The sequence below is a fragment of the Podarcis tiliguerta genome (assembly GCF_965153285.1).
Source record: "Podarcis tiliguerta genome assembly, chromosome: 10".
Taxonomy (NCBI): domain Eukaryota; kingdom Metazoa; phylum Chordata; class Lepidosauria; order Squamata; family Lacertidae; genus Podarcis; species Podarcis tiliguerta.
The window spans coordinates 494,962-516,737 of NC_139543.1; the positions used below are offsets into that span (position 1 = coordinate 494,962).

At 43.5% G+C, this 21,776-nt stretch overlaps 2 protein-coding genes across 9 annotated transcripts in view; one reads left to right on the forward strand and one right to left on the reverse strand.

Annotated features, from left to right (window-relative positions):
- The window catches only part of NUDT5 (nudix hydrolase 5), a 1,423,229-nt gene that overhangs the window by 461,084 nt on the left and 940,369 nt on the right, over positions 1-21,776 (reverse strand). The gene's annotated exons all lie outside the window — the stretch shown is intronic.
- The window catches only part of ITPR2 (inositol 1,4,5-trisphosphate receptor type 2), a 320,952-nt gene that overhangs the window by 37,535 nt on the left and 261,641 nt on the right, over positions 1-21,776 (forward strand). For all 8 annotated transcript variants that reach the window (XM_083399206.1, XM_083399209.1, XM_083399210.1 and 5 more), the window contains 4 exons: positions 2,042-2,140; positions 3,112-3,195; positions 11,270-11,416; positions 11,541-11,636. In XM_083399206.1, coding sequence (XP_083255332.1) covers positions 2,042-2,140; positions 3,112-3,195; positions 11,270-11,416; positions 11,541-11,636 — 426 coding nt within the window. The remainder of the gene's footprint in view (positions 1-2,041; positions 2,141-3,111; positions 3,196-11,269; positions 11,417-11,540; positions 11,637-21,776) is intronic.

A 21,776-nucleotide genomic window follows, 5' to 3' on the forward strand; every position in this document is an offset into this window, starting at 1 on the left:
TCCATTTGTGTCCATTGAGCTCTGCACTGAATGATTCTACCCTAATGAGTGTTCCATCTCCAATTACTGGTCACTCCTGCTGTATGGCTTAACTAGGAGGAGAAAGAGCAGAAACTCTCCAGAGAGAGATTAAAGTTGCAGGACAATGTGAGTGTCAAAGAACTAGGAAGCAAGGAGCCTTCAATATTGTTTGCTGAGTGACCCCATGATTTAATAAAAGCTAATGTGTCACTCATCTACATAAGTATTCTTGAAAATATTTGACCGTCCTCAAGCTGTAACCAACCAGTTGCCAGAATTTAGTCAGCTGATCTGAATCTTTACGCCAGTTCTACTGGAGCTACATAAATTATGAATTTTGCTTTCTGTCAAAATGTTGGCAAATGGGTTAAGGAGCAAAGACATTTGTGCATGTGTTGCAAAGAAAGCATGGATCGTGTTCACCATTCATATCAGTCACTTTGTGGTTCTAGCTTGTGTGTATAATTGTTCTGTATGATGGAATGTACACTGAATTGTTGTGGACTTTGCCATCACCTGTATGTAATTAGATCAGATCTTGTAAAATCTTACTCCACTGCATCTTAAGCTATTTCTCGTCTTCCCGCATAGAAATTCATACAATGCAAATGATCTCTTTGTTTTTAGGTGGGAGGCAGTTTGAGAGGCCAGGTATCCAAGAACCAATTGTATATAATACCATACCAGCAAATGGATATAGCTAGCAATGGAACTATCAATCTGTTTACCTTATTTTGGACATTCATTTTTCTGTTTTTCAGCTGACAATGTCTCACATCAGTCAATAAAGGTTTAAAAGCAATGAAACAATATAATCAAAACAAATAGAGCAGATGAGTGCCAGACTAGATTTAACACATTTTTAGAGTGTAATTATTAAAATGTACAGAATTCACTGTAGCATATGTTGTGAGCACCTTGGGAGTGTTAGTCCTGAAAGGCAGCACATGTCTGCTGAAAGCAAAGCAACAGTCTAAAAATGTGAAGAATGAGAAAAACCTGGGCAAATGAGATTGGTTAGGAAATCACAGAGATCTGTGGTAAAAGAGGCAGTCCAGATCACTAGAAATCAACAGAATTTTGCCACTGATTTTAATGTGATTGTATTTATGTAGTGCTCCCCCCCCCCCCCCCCACAAAATGACTTAAGAATCCGGGGGTAGCTGTCATAATGTGGAATGTTCTGGATCACATTAGTAAAAAGTTGCCTTTGCAGGAACCCCCACTCCGCTTAGAAGTTTGTGTGTGTTATATGATTTTAATATATGGCCATTTTTCACAGTAACAGATTGTCATTTATTTATAAACTTTTAAAATATATTAGCTATTTTAATTTCCAGAGATAATATATTCTCCCAAATTAATTCTATATATGCTTCTCCAGGAGTAAGTCCTGTTGAACTCAGTGGGCCTTACTTCTGTGTAGGCACATATTAGATTGTACTGTTAACTTTTTGTTCAGTTTGTTCAGATGTATTATGTAATCTTGGATGTGAAATTGTTTTTATACATACATTTATTTATTCTTTTTTTAAAAATGAGATTGTTTTAGATATGTTTTTATTGTTGTTTTTAGATGTTTCATATGAGGTGACTCATAAATTAAAGATTTAAACAAATTAATAACCTTTCCAACATGATGACCTTCATGTTCCACGGCTTGCTCACTCTTTCTTAAAATTCCCAGGACATTTATTTATTTATTTGGAAAACTGAAATCTGAGATTTCATAGTTTATCTAAGGGCTGCCAGAGGCAAAGGAGGACTGGGCTCCTGTACCTTTAACAGGGAATTTCAGCCAAGTTGAGCTTTTGTAGAAAGGTACAGGAACCTTTTGATAAAGGTACAGGAAGTCTGCGCTCTTTTGCATCTGGCCACCCTGCAGTTAGCTATTATACCAAGCCTATGAATGGGGTCTCACTTTAAATAGGAGGAAAAGGAGAAGGAACTAAAATAATCATTCGTGTGAAAGGAAATTGAATTACGATATATAACTCCTTTTACAACTTCTGTCCTCCAGATTGTTGTAGGGGACAAAGTTGTACTGATGCCGGTCAATGCAGGGCAGCCTCTTCATGCCAGCAACATAGAACTTCTGGATAACCCTGGGTGCAAAGAGGTGAGTTTGACAGAGGCCTGTGGTTCTGGTATGTAGAGTTAGAGTGGGATCAGTAGCAGACTGAGAGGAAACTACAACTTGGTGGCAACTATAGGCAGAATTAAGAGACTGACGTAGAGTCGCTCCATGCAAAAGAAGTTAGGGATTCTGCACCTTTAATAGTTGTACAGAAGAGGAAATTTTAGGAGGCCATGGTAACTACACCTCTCGCATGCCATTGCTGCTTCCTGCCACTCAACAACACTGTGCTGTTTTTATTTACTAATGCTGCTAGGAGGTGAATGTTTTCATCTTTTTAACATGCACCAGAGCACTGGCATTCTAAAAATCAGATGAAAGTGTATGACTTACTAGGTAATAGAGATAGTGGCTGCATTCCCCCCCCCCCCAAATGTGCATTCTGTCCCAGGAGTGTCTAGGTGGCTGCCGTCTCCTATTGTTTGTGCTCAACAATTGGTATTCAAAGGTAAACTGCCTTTACATGTTGAGACTTTGGTTAGCTATCTGATACTTACCTATTTATTTGCATATTGTATTTTGCACCCCAACCTTTCATCCTGGAACTCAGGGAAGTATACATGGAGTTCCCCAGTTATGTCTCATCTAGATACTGATCACATGCAAACCTCTTTAGCTTCAACCAGGTTCCTGAATTATGTGCCTCCAGACCATGTTCTCTTATCCTCTGTGAGCTTGACTATTACTTTTTCCTTTTCCTTTTTAACAGCAACCTAGACAAGTGGTCATGCCAACAAAGTTTCATGTATTTACAGATAATTGTTTAATTCCAGATTTTTGGGGGGCAGTGGGGTGTCAGTGGCATATTATAATTGAAATTGCCTTGAAAACAATAGCTATCATAGTACACATTGGCAAGCATGAGCCTTGTCAGATTGTAATGCTCCAGAAGCATTAGTGTCTGGGCCTTCTGCAACATAACCTATAGTTGTTATCTGTGCATTTGACTACAGGTAAATGCGGTCAACTGCAATACCAGCTGGAAGATAACCTTATTCATGAAATACAGTTGCTACAGAGAAGATGTACTCAAAGGTGTAAGTATGAATGAGAAAAATATTGATATTTTTGAAATGGTAATACTGGGTTTGTTTGTTTGCTTGCTATTTGTACATGAGCAAGAGACCACAAATCATGTAGTTTGAAATTGGTTTTGAATAGAATAAAAATGCACCTGTTCCATATTATCCATTGTTTTCTTTTGTTCATTAGCCATGAAGAGTGATGATTTCGTTGCATGAGCAGCTAACCTGCTGGTACAGAGCTGCAACAATAGCCTTCCACTAGCAGTGTTGCTGCTTTGTAGTAGGAAAGAGAGGGAGAAGGTGGTAGTGAAGTTGGGGCTATGTGGGCACACGACCATAAGAACAGGATTTGGCTCCGCCAGTGCATCGGCACAACCCCAAATTCTCAACTACCTCACACCTCTCTTTCCTGGTACACAGCAGCAGCACTGCTTCACCAGGCAAGCTGCTTGTGTTTCATTGCAAAGTATGCAAGCAAACTGCATCCATCTCCTCTTCCCCCTTTAATGAATTGTTATTATTTCTAAACTGCCCTTCATCTCAGAATCACAGGGCAGTTTCAATGTAAAAAGACAAAAATATGCAACATAGTAACAAACAAAAGCAATTCTACCCCACCAGTTTAAAATGGCATATATTGTTTAAATTAAATTAAATTAAATTAAAGATGTTGAATAAAATGTCTTATTCAACATCTTTATCAACGACTTGGATGATGGACTCAAGGGCATCCTGATCAAATTTGCAGATGACACGAAACTGGGAGGGGTGGCTAACACCCCAGAGGACAGGATCACACTTCAAAATGACCTTGACAGGACTTCCGGAGGCGGCGCGACCGGTAATGGCTGCCTTCTCCGAGTAAGGAGAAGGGAGCTCCGCTGTAAACGGGTCGTCCGCTACGGCGAAGCGGAGACCCATTCAGGAAAACCACAGGTGGCAGAAGCCTGTGGTCTTGGGACCCGGCGGGCGCCAGAAGCAGCCCCCAAAACGTTGAAGGGACCCCGTAAGGGGCTCCGGATCGCGGAGGGGGTAGCGGCGCTGTGGGTCGTTGCGCAAACAGCGAAGTGAAGCCGCGTTGCTGTTGCCGGTCAGCGCTGTCCTTTCTTCCTGCAACTTTTCTGAATTTTGGAAACTACAACCCGTGAGTAAATTTGGACATTGAAAACTCTCTGAAACTTTTGTCAACTTTCTGAAACTTTTTGAGAACTTTCTGAAACTTTTAAAACTTTTTTAAAAAAGTTGAAATTTGGCTGAAAACGGAGTGAGGATAAGCAGGAAGCCCATCTCCCGCTATACTGAACTTTAAGCAAAGAGCAGGAGGAGTGGAGACAAAAAGTTATGCGTTAACTAAATGCTGGCACCCTGTTAAAGCAGTTTTCTGAGTGAAAGACTTTGAGCTATTGACTTTTGCTGGTCATATTGGGAGTGCATTGATACTCTTCTTCTGTGGAACCAGTGGATTACAAAATAAATAAGAATCTCTGGTGCTGGAGCTGCCTGGAAGAGCACCAGTTTGCAACTTTGGATACATTGAATTCAGGTTTTGAAACATTCTGAGTTGGAACTGGATACTTTGAAACTGTTGCAGTCAAGGCACTGTAAGAAACACTGTTTTGCTTTAAGTTTTACTCTGCTAAAAATAATACATTGTGGAGGCGATGGACATGGATTTAAATTTACAAGTTTAACTTGGATTTGATCTTTTCCCTGAAGACGTACTAAGCTCCCTCTAGAGGATTTTGGATTTACAGCAGTGACTTTGTCCTACTTTCCCTTTCCCGGCCTCTGTTTGACTATTGTATCTGGGACTCTGCTTTCTCATGGGAACAACTTGGATTGACCTTGGATTACAGATAACTTTGGAATGAGTGGCGCAAGGAGAAGAGGAAGGACTAAACAAACAACTCTAACTTTATCTGCAGCCTCACAGCGCAGATCTTCTGTGCCGGCCTTGCCTTCCACTTTGCCTCCAGACATAGAGGCGGCCTCCCTAATACAGGCAGGGGAGGGAGAGACAGAGGAGCTGCACCTGGGAGATATGGCTTCAGGGACAATTAGCTCTGTTTTGGAGAAAATTTTGGAGAAACTGGAGGCTCTGGACAAGAAGGCTGATTTGCATACAGCTAAAATTGAACAGAACACAGAAAGCTTGAATAAGCTGACTGGACAAGTTGCACGGAATGCCCAGTCTATTGGAGAATTAAAGGAGGCTGTAGGTGAAAATCGTAAACTGGCTGAAGATACTAGTCAAAGACTGGAAGAACTTGAGAAAGAAGTAAGACCACTCAGCAAACAAGTTGGAGAACATCAGATTTACTTTTCGATGACAGAACTGCGAAACAGGGAGACCAACTTGAGGATACGGTCAATACCAGAGGTGGAAGAAGATAATTTTATTGAATTTCTAACTAAGGAATTTGCCAAGTTTTGGAAGTTAGAGGAAAAAGACTTCAAAATCGTATCTGCTTTCAGGCTTGGCAGAGTCAGAAGGACAGAGAAGCCCAGAGATTGTTTGATAACACTGAGATCAAAGGAGGAAAGGGACAAGATTTTGGGCCTGCACTACGAAAAGTCACTAGACATTTTGGGCAAGAGAATTGAAATCTACAAGGACATTCCTAAGCAGTTGCTGGACCTTAGATCTAACTACACGGAATTGGCAAGACTGTTGAGAAGCAACGCAATTATCTTCAGGTGGGAGTTCCCACAAGGATTATCCTTTACCTACAGAGGGAGAAAGATCAAAATCAAAACAGTGGAAGATAGAGACAAGTTTTTGGGAGCACACGGAGAAGACCTCCACAAAGGACTTGGATTGCCAGCGCCAGAACTTCCAGGGGAGCCCGCCCCCTCGGATCCTCAAGGACCGGAGAACAAGGTACCACCCCAGAAAGAATAACCAGATCTATCCAGGATGTCTCTGCAGCTTTTGAGCTGGAACATAAATGGCTGTAACAGTCCCGAAAAAAGGTCTAAAATTTTTCATATTTTAAAAAAGGAACAATTGGACATTATATGCTTACAAGAAACACATGTGATTAGGCTCCATAGAAAGGTGTTAATAAATAAAAGGCTTGGTCAAGAATTTATATCATCGGATACAGTTAAAAAGAGAGGTGTGGTGATCTATGCAAAAGAGAGCCTTTCACCAAAATTTCTCTTTAAAGATGAAAGTGGAAGAATCCTCGCAATAGAAGTACAGTATCAAGGAGAAAAAATTTTGATATTAGGAATTTATGCTCCAAATGAAGGAAAATCGGATTTTTATAAGAAGTTGCACGAGACCATGCTGGATTATCTGGATTACAACAACGTCATCATGATGGGGGACATGAACGGGGTAGTATCAACAAATATGGATAAGTCACAGAACCAGAACATTACTAAAGAGGGAAGACTACCTAAGACCTTTTTTGAAATGACTGACAATATGGACTGGGTTGACATCTGGAGAGTTAGAAACCCCTTGGGAAGAGAAGGAACATTCTTTTCTGAAGCTCAACTGACTTGGACACGAATCGACCAAATATGGATAACTAGAAGTCTGGCACCTAAGGTGAGGAAGGTGAAAATCTGCCCTAAAACATGCTCCGACCATAACGCCTTGAGAATGGATATGACATTGATCCCAACCGGCTCCTTCAGATGGAAGATGAATGATGGCCTGTTTAGAGACCAAAGAATTGTAAAGAAGGCCCAAAAAACTTTAAAGGACTATTTTGAGATTAACTTGAACACTACGGTGGAAAAAAGAACTATCTGGGATGCAAGTAAAGCTGTGATGAGAGGGTTCTTGATTCAACAGAATTCTTTAAAGAAAAGACTGCAAAATGAAAAGAAAGATAAAATTCTGGAAAGTATCAAAGAGTTGGAGAAGAAGTTAAGATCTAACCCGAAGTCCCAACCGATTCTGAGAGAAATTAAACTTTATCAGGCACAATATTCCAAACTGATAAATCAGGAAATAGAATGGAAGATTAAAACAATGAAACAAAAAACTTTTGAATCGGCAAATAAATGTGGGAAACTGCTAGCCTGGCAGCTGAAAAGGAGACAAAGATTAAATACAGTAACAAACTTAGAGGTTGAAGGAAGGAACATTCAGAACCCAGGAGAGATTAGAAAGTGCTTCCAGAGGTATTTTAAAAAGCTATACACTCAAGGGCCACAAGATGAAATAGAGATTACACAATTTTTGGAGAGAAATGGATTAGCAAAGCTGTCAGAAGAAAATAGAACAATTTTGAATGGCAAAATAACACGACAAGAGATTGAACAGGCCATCCAGAGTCTGAAACAGGGCAAATCACCAGGGCCAGATGGACTGACCTCTAACTATTATAAGACATTGAAGGATTATTTGATACAACCTTTGTTGGAGGTCAGTAATGAAATAATGGAGGGGAAGAAGGCGCCTGAATCGTGGAAAGAAGCATTTATCACATTGATTCCAAAGTCAGAAACTGAAAAGACACAACTCAAGAACTACCGTCCCATCTCCCTTTTAAATGTGGATTACAAAATATTTGCAGATGTTTTGGCACGAAGATTTAAGAAAGTTTTAAGTGAGATAATCCATAAAGACCAGGCAGGCTTTCTCCCGGGCAGACATATGTTTACTAACACAAGGAACATCATAGACATATTGGAACTTTTACAAACAAACATAAACACTAAAGCAGTTTTAATTTTTATAGACGCGGAGAAAGCCTTCGACAACATATCTTGGAAATTTATGAAGGGGAATTTAAAAGAAATGGGAGTGGGACGGGGGTTTGAGAACGGGATTGAGGCAATATATTCAGAACAAAAGGCTAAACTGATAGTTAACAATGTGGTTACAGAAGAGTTTAAAATTGAAAAAGGTACACGACAAGGCTGCCCGATTTCCCCATTACTGTTTATTTCGGTTCTGGAAGTGCTCCTGAATATGATTAGGGGGGACAGGTTGGTGGAAGGGATTCAGGTCGGAGCGAAACAATATAAACTTAAAGCTTTTGCAGATGACCTAGTTCTGACATTACAGGAGCCGGAGTCTAGTTTGAAAAGAGTACTACAACTGATTCAAAACTTTGGTCGAGTGGCAGGATTTAAGTTAAACAAGCAAAAAACTAAAGTTTTGGGGAAAAACTTGACAGATACTGAGTTGGAACAGCTTCAGAAAGAGACAGAACTAAATGTGGTTAAAAAAGTTAAATACCTAGGGGTAAACATAACAGCAAAAAACCTGAGTTTATTTAAAGATAATTATGAAAAATGTTGGTCAGAGATTAAGAGAGACTTGGATAGTTGGTCAAGACTAAAACTTTCTTTGTTGGGCCGAATAGCTGCCATCAAGATGAATGTATTGCCAAAAATGTTATTTTTGTTTCAGACACTGCAGATTGTAGACAAGACAGAGTGCTTCCGGAAGTGGCAGAAAGATATTTCTAAATTTGTCTGGCAGGGCAAAAAGCCCAGAATCAAATTTAAAATATTAACAGATGCGAAAGAAAGAGGGGGCTTTGCCCTGCCAGATTTAAAGTTGTATTATGAAGCTGCAGCTTTCTGCTGGTTAAAAGATTGGTTACTTCTTGAAGATACGGATGTCTTGGATTTGGAAGGTTTTAATAACGCGTTTGGATGGCATGCATATTTATGGTATGATAAAGCTAAGATAAATAAGGCCTTCAAGAACCATATTGTCAGAAAATCAGTTTTTAATGTCTGGACAAAATATAAAGACTTACTGGAGAATAAAACTCCGAGGTGGCTGTCACCCCTGGAGGCTAAGGCTCGGAAAAGAGCCAATATGGAGGCCAACTGGCCAAAATATTGGGAGATAATAGAAAAGGATGGTGACAACTGGAAATTGCAGAGTTTAGAAAAGATGAGAGACAAAGTGCGAGACTGGTTACAATATGCTCAGATTAAAGAAGTGTTTAAAAATGACAAAAAGCTAGGATTCCAAGTGGAAAAGTCAAAGTTAGAAACTGAACTGTTAGAACCTAAGACTAAGGTACTTTCAAGAATGTATAACTTGCTGCTGAAATGGAACACACATGACGAAATGGTAAAATCAACAATGATAAAATGGGCGCAGGACATTGGGTATAATATTATGTTTGAAGATTGGGAAAGGTTGTGGACCTCTGGGCTGAACTTCACTGCATGTAATGCGTTGAAGGAAAATGTGATGAAAATGATGTATAGATGGTACATGACCCCTGTTAAACTGGCTAAAATATACCATTCGTCTGATAGCAAATGTTGGAAATGTAAGGAAAATGAAGGAACATTTTTTCACCTCTGGTGGACCTGCCCTAGAGTGAAGGCCTTTTGGGAGAAGATATATAATGAATTAAAAAAGGTGTTTAAATACACCTTTACTAAGAAACCAGAGGCCTTTCTCCTGGGTATTGTAGGCCAGAGTGTGTTAAAAAAGGACAGAACATTCTTTATGTACGCAACAACAGCAGCAAGAATATTAATTGCCAAGAATTGGAAAACTCAGGAGCTACCCACTGTGGAAGAATGGCAGATGCAACTGATGGACTATATGCAATTAGCCGAGATGACCGGCAGAATTCGAGACCAGGGAGAAGAAAGGATGGAAGAAGACTGGAGGGAATTTAAGATTTATTTACAAAAATATTGTAATTTGGCTGAGTGTTGAATTGGATGCCAGTGCAGATAATTGTCTACCATTAAATTAGATTTAAGGCTGAATTATATGTTAAACCAAATTAAGATTATTAATTAAGATGAGTTAAATGATAATTTGTTTGAAATAAATTTAATAATGATGTAAGTGTATGCGGGAGGTGTGGGGGAGTCCCATGTAATAATTGAGACATGTTAAATGGACAATGATAAGTTGTGCTTATCTAATATATGCTTTATTTGAAAACTTCAATAAATATATAATAAAAAAAAAAAAAAAAACAAAATGACCTTGACAGATTAGAGAACTGGGCCAAAACAAACAAGATGAATTTTAACAGGGAGAAATGTAAAGTATTGCACTTGGGCAAAAAAAATGAGAGGCACAAATACAAGATGGGTGACACCTGGCTTGAGAGCAGTACATGTGAAAAGGATCTAGGAGTCTTGGTTGACCACAAACTTGACATGAGCCAACAGTGTGACGCGGCAGCTAAAAAAGCCAATGCAATTCTGGGCTGCATCAATAGGAGTATAGCATCTAGATCAAGGGAAGTTATAATGCCACTGTATTCTGCTCTGGTCAGACCTCACCTGGAGTACTGTGTCCAGTTCTGGGCACCACAGTTCAAGAAGGACACTGACAAGCTGGAACGTGTCCAGAGGAGGGCAACCAAAATGGTCAAAGGTCTGGAAACGATGCCTTATGAGGAACGGCTAAGGGAGCTGGGCATGTTTAGCCTGGAGAAGAGGAGGTTAAGGGGTGATATGATAGCCATGTTCAAATATATAAAAGGATGTCACAAAGAGGAGGGAGAAAGGTTGTTTTCTGCGGCTCCAGAGAAGCGGACATGGAGCAATGGATCTAAACTACAAGAAAGAAGATTCCACCTAAACATTAGGAAGAACTTCCTGACAGTAAGAGCTGTTTGACAGTGGAATTTGCTGCCAAGGAGTGTGGTGGAGTCTCCTTCTTTGGAGGTCTTTAAGCAGAGGCTTGACAACCATATGTCAGGAGTGCTCTGATGGTGTTTCCTGCTTGGCAGGGGGTTGGACTCGATGGCCCTTGTGGTCTCTTCCAACTCTATGATTCTATGATTCTATGATTCTATGAAATTAAATTAAATTAAATAATTGCCAAAGGCCTGGTAGAAGAATATTTTTGCCTGGTGTCGAAAGATATGTAATGAAGGCACCAGGTGAGCCTTTGTGGGGAGAGCATTCCACAAGTGGAGGAGCCACCACAGTAAAGGCCTGTTCTTGTGTTGCTGCCCTCCAACTATATAATGTTTGACTATAATGAAGGGAAGACCTTGGTTTCAAACACATCATGGACACCTTAATCATTATATAAATTGTATAGACACTTGAATCTAACAGAGAAGTATTCTTGCTACGATAACTTTGGCAAAGCTTCACTTTTGTGTTTGTGTTTCTTCAGGGAGATGTTGTCAGATTGTTCCACGCGGAACAGGAGAAGTTTCTGACCTGTGATGAGTATCAGAAGAAGCAACATATCTTCCTTCGCACAACACTGCGTCAGTCAGCCACTTCTGCAACTAGTTCTAAAGCTCTGTGGGAAATAGAGGTACTGTGTGATGCTTCTGATGTTTTCCCTAGCTTGGATTCAGAGAGTTCATAATATTTACCTCCTAAAGGGTAGTGTCCAAGCATTCTCTTTATGTAATAGATCTCATGCACTACTTCTGCAGGTGGTGCATCATGATCCATGCCGTGGAGGAGCAGGGCAATGGAACAGCCTATTCAGATTTAAACATCTAGCGACTGGAAACTACTTGGCTGCAGAGGTAAGAGTCACAGACAGTTGAATGTTTTAGAGGATGAATAACTGGGGCTGACTAAACAGGGCAGAGCCTTTGCTCTTTTGGAATTGTCACTGGGCCAGGTTGTATGTTGTTCTGAGAGCATGGATGCTGCTGGAAAGCCAGACTGCGCAGGCACACCTGTGTCTGCCTGATTTAGACTGGAAATAACCATGTTGTTGTTGGGAAGTTTCTTCATGGTTACTGCCACCCTTAGTTATCCAGGGAGCTCCTCTTCTAAGCAACCCATTGAGTGACTGAGGCAGCCATGCAGCTTGGTTTCTGAAGGGCAGCTATGCCACCTGGGTGCAACTCTGTGAAGAGAGTGAGACTATCCTGCTTCTTCAGCTGCAAACGTCTAATCTTGAAAGTGCCTCAGGAGGACATGGTGGCTCTTCTCTCCACTTCTTATGTGGAGGGGGGACTGTGGAGAAATGCTAGCTATACAAACATCAACTCCATTGTCATGGTGCATTTCATGAGTTATCAAAGGATGATTTGAGGATCACATAGGAGAAAGTGACAGAATGGATAGCTTAGTTGGTTAGAGTGTGGTGCTGATAACACCAAGATTGCAGGTTTCATCCCCATATGGGACAGCTGCAGATTCCTGGATTGCAGGAGGTGGACATCAGGGTTCTTTCCACTTCTACAATTCTATGAGATTGCTTCTGTGAGATTGCTTGCTGCTTTCCCTTCAGTATGATGGTTTAGTTTTAGGCTCTGAAATATACTCAGAGTCGCAAATTGATTTCATGCTCTTTATTCAGCTCATAGTGGTGAGGAGGAGTGAATGGATGTCCCCTCAAAGTATCTGCTTTATATACATTATTTACACAATGGGCTGCACATGATTGGCTAATTCTGGAATTCTACTGTAAGCCAATCAGGTTGTGGATTCACTTATATCTGGAGCATGATTGGTTGGTTCCTGCCAACCAATCATACTGCTGCATTGTTCTAGGACCAATCAGACTGCTGCAGTTTGGATTCTATTCAACTCAGTACATAACACCCCTCCCCTCTAAGTTCCAGTCCTGCCCGGGAGGTCGCATTCATAGTCCTCGAGGTACGCCGGCGGCCTACGTGTGCGTTGCGGCCTGTGGTGTTCCCTGGTCCGGGGTTCAGGTTCTGGCTCGTGTTCCAAGGATGCTGGCTGTGATGGGCCTGTTTGGTCTGGCGCAACCGGCTCGCTCAGTCGTGGTTCTGGTTCCGGTGTCCTTTCGGCCTCGCAGGTTCTCTCTGTATTTACTGATTCTGCCTCTCCTGCTGGCCCCTCCTGCTCTATGGGCCTCCCTGCCCCTCTGTTCCCTTGGGACTCCTCTGACCTTTCCTCCTCCTGGTTTTCTCCCGGGAATCGTCGCCGTATCTGGTCGCAGTGGCGGCGCCAGCATTGCCCCCCATCCGTTAGCACCTCGTATGACACGGGGCCAGTGACCCTGGTGACTGTGGCGGGAACCCATGCTGGGCCTGCCCCAAAATTCTTTGCATACACTGGGTCCTGGGCCTTGAAGGTCCGGGGGTTCCTGCCTTCCCCCACCACTACCTCATCCTGAGCTCTATCGGGGTGAAGGCGGTCCAATCTGATTGCAAGGCGCCGACCCATTAGTAGTTCAGCGGGGCTCCGGCCAGTCGTTGAGCTGGGGGTGCTGTGCTGTGCTAGGAGGAATGTGGCAAGGCGGTACTCCCAATCCCCTTGTGTCATGCGGCGAAGGGTGTCCTTGGTGGTCCGCACCATGCGTTCTGCTTGGCCATTGGTGGCAGGGTGGAATGGCGCCGAACGGATGTGGCGGATGGCGTTCTGCGCTGTGAAGGTTTGGAATTCTCCTGACGTAAATGCAGTCCCGTTGTCTGAGACGAGAGTGTCAGGGAGCCCGTGGGTTGCAAACAGCCTGCGTAGTATCCAGATGGCTGCGGACGTAGAAGTGGACGGTACCAGTGCGACTTCCAGCCATTTGGTGTAGGAGTCCACCACTATGAAGAATGTTTTCCCCTGAAAGGGGCCAGCGAAGTCCACATGCAGGCGTGACCATGGTGCTCGGGCGGACTCCCAGGACTGTACTGGGGCCCTTGGGGGATCTGGGCGGGATTCTTGGCAGGCCTGGCAGTGTTTGACCCAGGCCTCTATCTCTCCATCGATCCCCGGCCACCACACATAACTCCTGGCAAGGGCCTTCATTCTTACTACCCCTGGGTGTGTCTCGTGTAGGGCTGTGAGGACCCTTTTGCGGAGGGGCTGGGGAACAACGACCCTGCTTCCCCATAACAGGCACCCCTTGTGGGCTGACAGTTCAAGTTTGCGGGTTGTGTAGCCAGCGAATTCTGGCCCAGGGCTGCTGCTGGGCCATCCCCTCCACACCCAGTCCAGGACCCGGGAGATGACCCTGTCTTTCTTGGAATGGTGTGCAACTTCTTGTGCCTGAATGGGGTGGTCGGGAAGCAGCTCCAGGCTCATAACCTCTTGTGCAGGTGCTGGGTCGGGGCCTGTTTCTGGTAGTGGTAGCCTGCTGAGGGCATCTGCATGGCCCATTGCCTTCCCAGGTCGGTGAATCAGTGCATACTGGTAGCTGGCAAGGAAAATTGACCACCTGAGGATGCGAGGAGACAGCACTTGGGGGGTCTGCTTTTCGGGGGCAAACAAGCCAAGCAACGGCTTGTGGTCAGTCACCACAGTGAAGGGCCGCCCGTACAAGAAATCATGGAATTTTTTTACTCCCTTCACAATTGCCAGCCCCTCCTTGTCTATTTGTGAGTAGTTCCGCTCGGTTGCGTTGAGTGTCTGGGAAAAGTATGCTACCGGTACCTCTCTTCCATCCGGGAGTTGGTGTCCCAGGACAGTGCCAATGCCATAGGGTGAGGCGTCGCATGCTAGCACCACCGGCAGCCTCTCGTCGAAGTGTGCCAAGACTGAGTTTGAGACAAGCAAGTCCTTGACTGCCTGGAATGCAGCCTCCTGGCACTGGCCCCACACCCAAAGGGCCCGCTTGTCCAGGAGTCTGTGTAGGGGCTCCGCTACCGCTGCCTTGTGGGGAAGGAAGGAATGGTAAAAGTTCAATAGTCCCAAGAAGGCCTGAAGTTCAGTCTTGCTCTTGGGCGCTGGGGCATCACAAATGGCCCGTACCTTGTCCCCAGTCGGGTGGACCCCTTCTGCATCCACCATAAATCCCAGAAAGTCCACCTGAGGCACTCCTAGTAGGCATTTTTCCCGCTTCACCTTGAAACCCGCCGTCTGGAAACGGTGCAGAACGGTGCGGAGGCGGTCCTCAAACTCCTCTGGTGTGGGCCCGGCAATCAGCACATCATCGAAGAAGGGGGTGACGCCAGGAATCCCTTTAAGGAGCAAGTCCATTAGATTCTGGAATATGCCTGGTGCCACACTGACACCGAATTGCAGCCGCTTTACCCTGAACGCTCCTCTGTGCGTCACAATCGTCTGTGCCTCTGCTGTGGCCTCATCTACTGGCAGCTGTTGATATGCTTGGGCCAAGTCCAGCTTGCCAAAAATTTTCGACCCAGCCAGGGTGGCAAGGACATGGCTCACCACTGGCACTGGGTATGCATGGGCCGTGAGGGCCTTGTTTATGGTACATTTGTAGTCTGCGCAGATGCGCACCGAACCGTTAGGCTTGACGGGTGTGACGATTGGGGTTTCCCAGGGGGCATTAGGCACCGGCTCCAGCACTCCTTGCTCCACGAGCCGGTCCAATTCCTCGTCTATACGGGGTTTCAGGGCGAACGGGACCCGGCGGGCCTTGAGCCTGACCGGTCGTACTGCGGGGTCAAGCTGTAGCGCAATGGGGGGCCCCGTATACTGTCCCAATTTCCCATCGAAAACCCCTGGAAATTCCTTGCATATGGCGTCCACGTCCACTTGTAAGGTAGTGTGGTTCACCCCGGTGATGGCTAGCCCCAGTGGTCCAAACCATGCCAATCCCAGTAAGCTAATGTAGGGGCCCTTGACCACAAGCAAGTCCAGTTGCCGCGTCCGCCCTCGGTATTGCACCCTGAAGGTCCCCACCCCCATTGTGGGGACCTTACGTTTCTGCAAGTCCCGGAGGGTGAATGGGGCCGGCCTGAGTTTGGGACCCCCAGTAGGACACAGTTTCCTTAAGGTCCTTGCCGAGATTATGGATAGAGTTGAACCCGTGTCAAGCTCCATGCGGCATGGGGCTCCCTCTATCTGTACCTCTACATAAATTTTCTCTACGTTGGGGTGGGGCAACTGGTATACCTGGAAGTCCGTGAGCTCCGTCGAGTTGCCTTGGTGCGTTGGGCCCCGGGACCTGGGGCTCTTGGATTGGTCATCTGATGCCTGGCGTCGGGTGGGCCGAGCTTGACACACCCGGGCGATGTGTCCCAATTTTCTGCACTGCCTGCACTCTGTGTTGCGGAAACGGCAGGTCCTCCTCTCGTGACTTTCCCCGCAGCTTGCACAGTTCCCTCCTTCTCGTCGAAGCAGCTGTGGTATGTGGGCTGCTTGAGTGCGCTGCTGTACTCGGTGCACCTCCTCCCTGTCAGATCCTGAGTCGTTGGTGAGGTCTTCGTGGTGGACCCTCGGTTGGGGTGGGAGGCTAGGCCATGCCTCTTGCGTCGACCTCTTGGCAGCTTCCGTTGCCAGGGCCTCCTCCAGAGCGACCTGGAACGTTAGGTCCTTCTTAGCGTAGAGGCGTCGTTGCAGCTTCTCATCCTCCAGGCCACCGACGAGGCAGTCCCGAAGCATGTTCTCCAGCTCTGAGAAGTTGCAGAACCGGGCAGCTTGGCGGAGAGAGGTCACAAACCCAGTTATGGTTTCCCCAGGGGCTTGCCGCTTTGCATAGAAGGCATTTCGACGAGCCACCACTGAGGGCTGCGGCGAAAAGTGCCCCTTCTGCTGTTCCATTATTGTTTTGTATGGAACAGTAGCGACGTCTTCAGGTGCAAGGAGAGCCCGGGCGATTTCAAACGTCTCCTCTCCGCAGACGCTGAAGAATATCGCCCTCTTTTTGGCATCTTCTTCATCGGTGACCCCTTTGGCTTCTAGGAGGAAGGTGAAATGGGAGGCGTACGCTTCCCAGTCTCCAGATGCTGGGTTGAACGGCGAGAAGCTGCTGTCGGTTGCCATTCTGAGTTCCTTGTGTCCCGGAGCTGAAGCCTGGATACACGGTGCGAGGCAGCGGTGCGGCAGGTGGCGGTGCTGCAGTGCTGTGTGTGGCAGTCAGCTCAGCAGGATCCCATCCTCGTCGCCAGTGAAATATACTCAGAGTCGCAAAGTGATTTCATGCTCTTTATTCAGCTCATAGTGGTGAGGAGGAATGAATGGATGTCCCCTCAAAGTATCTGCTTTATATACATTATTTACACAATGGGCTGCACATGATTGGCTAATTCTGGAATTCTACTGTAAGCCAATCAGGTTGTGGATTCATTTATATCTGGAGCATGATTGGTTGGTTCCTGCCAACCAATCATACTGCTGCATTGTTCTAGGACCAATCAGACTGCTGCAGTTTGGATCCTATTCAACTCAGTACATAACAGGCTCAATGTGCCCTGAGAACCCCTAAACCCTCATATTCACGGGGTGGGTGTGTGGCTTCTGGTAATTCCTTGATTCCTCCAGGAAAAAGTCCAGAACTCTCATCACTTACCAAGTATTATGTTTGTTCAGCCTTTTAGTTACAGAGCCCCTTACAGTTCTGTCTCTCTCTTCAGGGAGTTTACTTGGCTTATCAATTACTCGCCTTGCAGTCATGTCCCTCTTCAATGTTGCTTCTAGTATGCTACTGTGTCCTACAGTCTTTAACCTTTGAGGCCTTACTCTGCATCCCCCAACTGCACCTTCTCCCTGTATGCACTGGTGGAGGAAGAGGAGTGCGGGGGGAGCGTACCGCCCCCGGCAGTGTGATCCCGGTAGGGTGCCTGCTCTCTGCCCCCCCGGTTCCGGAAGGTGAAGCTCCACCACTGCCTGTATGCTAGTAGAGCATTGTACATCCTTACAGTGCTGCAGAATTAAAATGTCCCTCACTTTCAGTTAGGACTATTGTGGGCACATATATTATGTAGTAAAAATGTTGCTTTTTGATGAATCCCATGTAGGTGTGCTTAGTAGCTCCCCCCCCCCCCCCGTTCTTCCCTTACGTCTAAACCTTTTGTTAGATTGATCTCTTTCACTGTTGTGTCTTGCGCCCAACTCTTAACCTGGAAGCCCAGGAAAATGTGCCAAGATAAGACATCTATTTGTCTTATCAAATCATTTGGGGACTGCGGATATCTAGACAAACTGCAATATAAATAAGTCAGGCAAGTCTCAGTGTAGAGGAAAGCCTTTTATGTTTGGCTTAAGGTTAGATTGTGAATTATCTTTCTTCTTCTTTGGCGATCATTCATAACTGAGTAAGATTGTCTTCCATGAACACAGTCTTAACAGTGAGTCCGTAATTGACTGTGGAGGCTAATTCTGCATCCACACGTCCTTCCATAGTGGGGACAAAACCAGACCAGACCAGGAACAAAACAAAACCAGACCAGACCAGGAAAGAACAGCAAAGAACAAATGTTACAGAAAAACTTGTGCATGAGGCCAAACTAGAAAGTTACACTAATCCCTTTTTGGAAAGAATGACTTACTAAAGTTTGGGATTCGGCTATAATGGAGAAAGTAAAATCTTATCTAAGAGCGAGAATTGCAAGTGAATACAGAAATAAATTCTCAGAAAACTTGTTGCCTCTTATATAATTACTTCCCATGAAAGCAAATGCAAGTACAGTGGTACCTCAGGTTACAGACGCTTCAGGTTACAGATACTTCAGGTTACAGACTCTGCTAACCCAGAAATATTACCTCGGGTTAAGAATTTTGCTTCAGGATGAGAACAGAAATCGTGCAGCGGCGACGCAGCAGCAGCAGGAGGCCCCATTAGCTAAAGTGGTGCTTCAGGTTAAGAACAGTTTCAGGTTAAGAATGGACCTCCAGAACGAATTAAGTTCTTATCCCAAGGTACCACTGTATGGTTTGAGGGTTTTTTAAAGGATAAATATTGTAATTTTATGTTAAGTCATATTTTCTTTCAGAACATTATGACCTGAAGTAATTTTTTCTGGAGCAGTTCTGCTTATTATTGTTAATATTTGTCAGATGTTTAAAAGAATTATTTAAAAAATGGAAGTAATAAGTGGTAGATGAAATAATAGGGGAAATGTATAAACTGAACTGAGGACAGTTTTTATATTGTGGATTTGACACATTTGTATTACACATTATATGAATCTGCTCATTCTAACTCCCGGTCCATTCAGACCCATATGGTCTACATACAGTACATGGCAGCCACGGTCATCTTAGGCAGGGGTATTTCCTCTCACCTGGAGATCCTATTAACTGGAACTGCCGGGAAATTAACTTGGGACCTTCAAATAACAATTAGATAATAACTGAATAAAAGATATGGATGAGTCTAAAGATATTTGAAAGAAAATCTAAATATTATATGAGCTTAATTGGTTGTTGACTTAATAAATTAATGAATTTATTATTACAGTCACAGACCAGTTCCGGCTCACTTACAATATCAGAAAAATCATAAAACATGATAGGGATACATTGAATTGCAATTGGGTCTAACGGGGACAATACAGATATAGCAGCAGTTAAATATATAGAAGTTAAATCTTAATCACTAAAATATAACATAAAATTGTCATTTAAAACCTTAATCATTTTGGTAGTACAGCTTGTTCCCTAAGTTTTATGGCAGTCACACAGAATTTGCCCCCCCTTATTTTTTATTTTTTTAAAAAAGATTTTTATTGATACAACAAGAAAAAAGGGGGGAAAAAACAAATACCAAATCACACAACACCATAGACACATAATTTAAACTACAATATTTATTTTTCAGATATTCTTTGAAAACCTCCCATTTTGAAACAAATTCCTGTTTTGATTTATTCTTTATTTTTTCTGATAGACCATCTAATTCGGCATATTCTGTCAGCTTTTGGATCCAATCTTGTACAGAGGGAATTGAATTTGGCCACCCTTAGCGTGATCTCTGGATCCTTGTCCTCTACCAGGAGTTTTAAACATTGAAGTTCAGACTCATTTGGAGATTTTTGTATAACAGGGGTGATAAATGCCGAGCGTATATCCCTGTAGAAATGGCAGCGTAACAAGACATGAGAAACAGTTTCTACCTCCATCAAGCCGCAGGGGCAGACTTAACCCTCGAATCTGCCCTGCAATAAGGCAGATGGCAGCATGTTGAACCTGGCAAGGGTAAACAACAGTCTGTATTTGGGTATTTGTAATCTGGACAGATATTGCTGAGGTAAACCCTCTCCCATTGTCTTTTATCGCTGGCTGTTTATTCATCTCACTCAAATGACATTGCAGTTCCACATCCCAGATTTGTTGGTGGATTATTGCTCTCGCTTTCTCATAACCTACAGCTAGCAGGGCCTGTGGGGAAAACCCCAAGCCTCTTAGTTTTTTGTGCAGTGTAGCTTTCCATTTGGATTGGTAGGAATCCAATAGGGTTACAGGTGCCATTCCGACAGGGAAAAAAATAAGTTCTATCTATCTATCATCTATCTATCTATCTATCTATCTATCATCTATCTATCTATCTATCTATCTATCATCTATCTATCTATATCATCTATCTATCATCTATCTATCTATCTATCTATCATCTATCTATCTATCTATCTATCTATCATCTATCATCATCTATCTATCTATCATCTATCTATCTATATCTATCTATCTCTATCTATCTATCATCTATCTATCTATCTATCTATCATCATCTATCTATCTCTATCTATCTATCTATCTATCTATCATCTATCTATCTATCTATCATCTATCTATCTATCTATCTATCTATCATCTACCTACCTACCTACCTATCTATCTATCATCTCTATCTATCTATCTATCTATCATCTATCTATCTATCTATCATCTATCTATCTATCTCTATCATCTATATCTATCTATCTATCTATCTATCTATATCTATCTATATCTATCTATATCTATCTATATCTATCTATCTATCTATCATCTATCTATCTATCTATCTATCTATCTATCTATCTATCTATCTATCATCTATCTATCTATCTATCTATCTATCTATCATCTATCTATCTATCTTTATTATGGTCCAGTGACCCAACAAAGCAATGCACAATTCAGACAGCCTACCTCCAGGTTAAACAAGCATTTTGTTCAGACTTGTTCAGATAGGGATCATTGGTTCTTGCAACCACCAATAAAAACTTTGCCACTGCTAATGTTCTAGCATTTGTCCGGTCTTCCAATAGGAACCTGACATAGTAAGCCTCTGATTTTCCCGGGAAAGGTACCAACAAGGGTAGTATCATTTCAGCCCTGGCTTGCTCATATTTTGCACAGTGCAGCAAAATATGTTTTATAGAATCGATGTCTTGAGCACACAAGCAAAGTCTGTCCTGGTAGGGAACTCCTCTCAACCTGCCATCCAACATTGCATAAGGAAAGACGTTTAGTCTGGCTTTGGTGAATAACCTTCGATAATTTGGTACTGTCAGGTTTTTAATGTAAGGTGTTAACTTAAAGACATGCCCATATTGTACTCCTACTGCCAGCGGACTACAGACTGCGTGTGATCGAGATCGCAAGTCACTGTGTGTATTATCCCATAATCTTTGCTTTTAACGTCTTTAGGGTGCCTTCATAACCCAGGTAATAAAGTTTTAACCAGTAATGGATCTTCAGGGTCCATATCCGAGCGCTGACAGGGATTTTTCCCAACCTCCAAGCGGACAGCTATGTTAGACACGCAAGAAGGGATCCCTAACAGGCAGCAAAAAACTTAGTTTGGAAGGGTTCTAAGGGGCCAAGATTTAGGAAGCTGCAAGTCTGTGAGCCGTATGTCAGCTGTGTTAATACTTGAGAGGCTGCCGGAATATATTGGCCCCTTTTCCCATAGAAATACCTTATAATAGCTTTGGTAGATCTTTGAGCATTTGCAATAGCATTTTTAACCTGCTAATGCCACAAGCCCTTTTCCTGAAAGGTTATGCCCAGGTATTTAAAAGACGATACCTGTTCTATGGGTCGATTATCAATTCTCCATTTGTGTCTCATTCTTTTTTTAG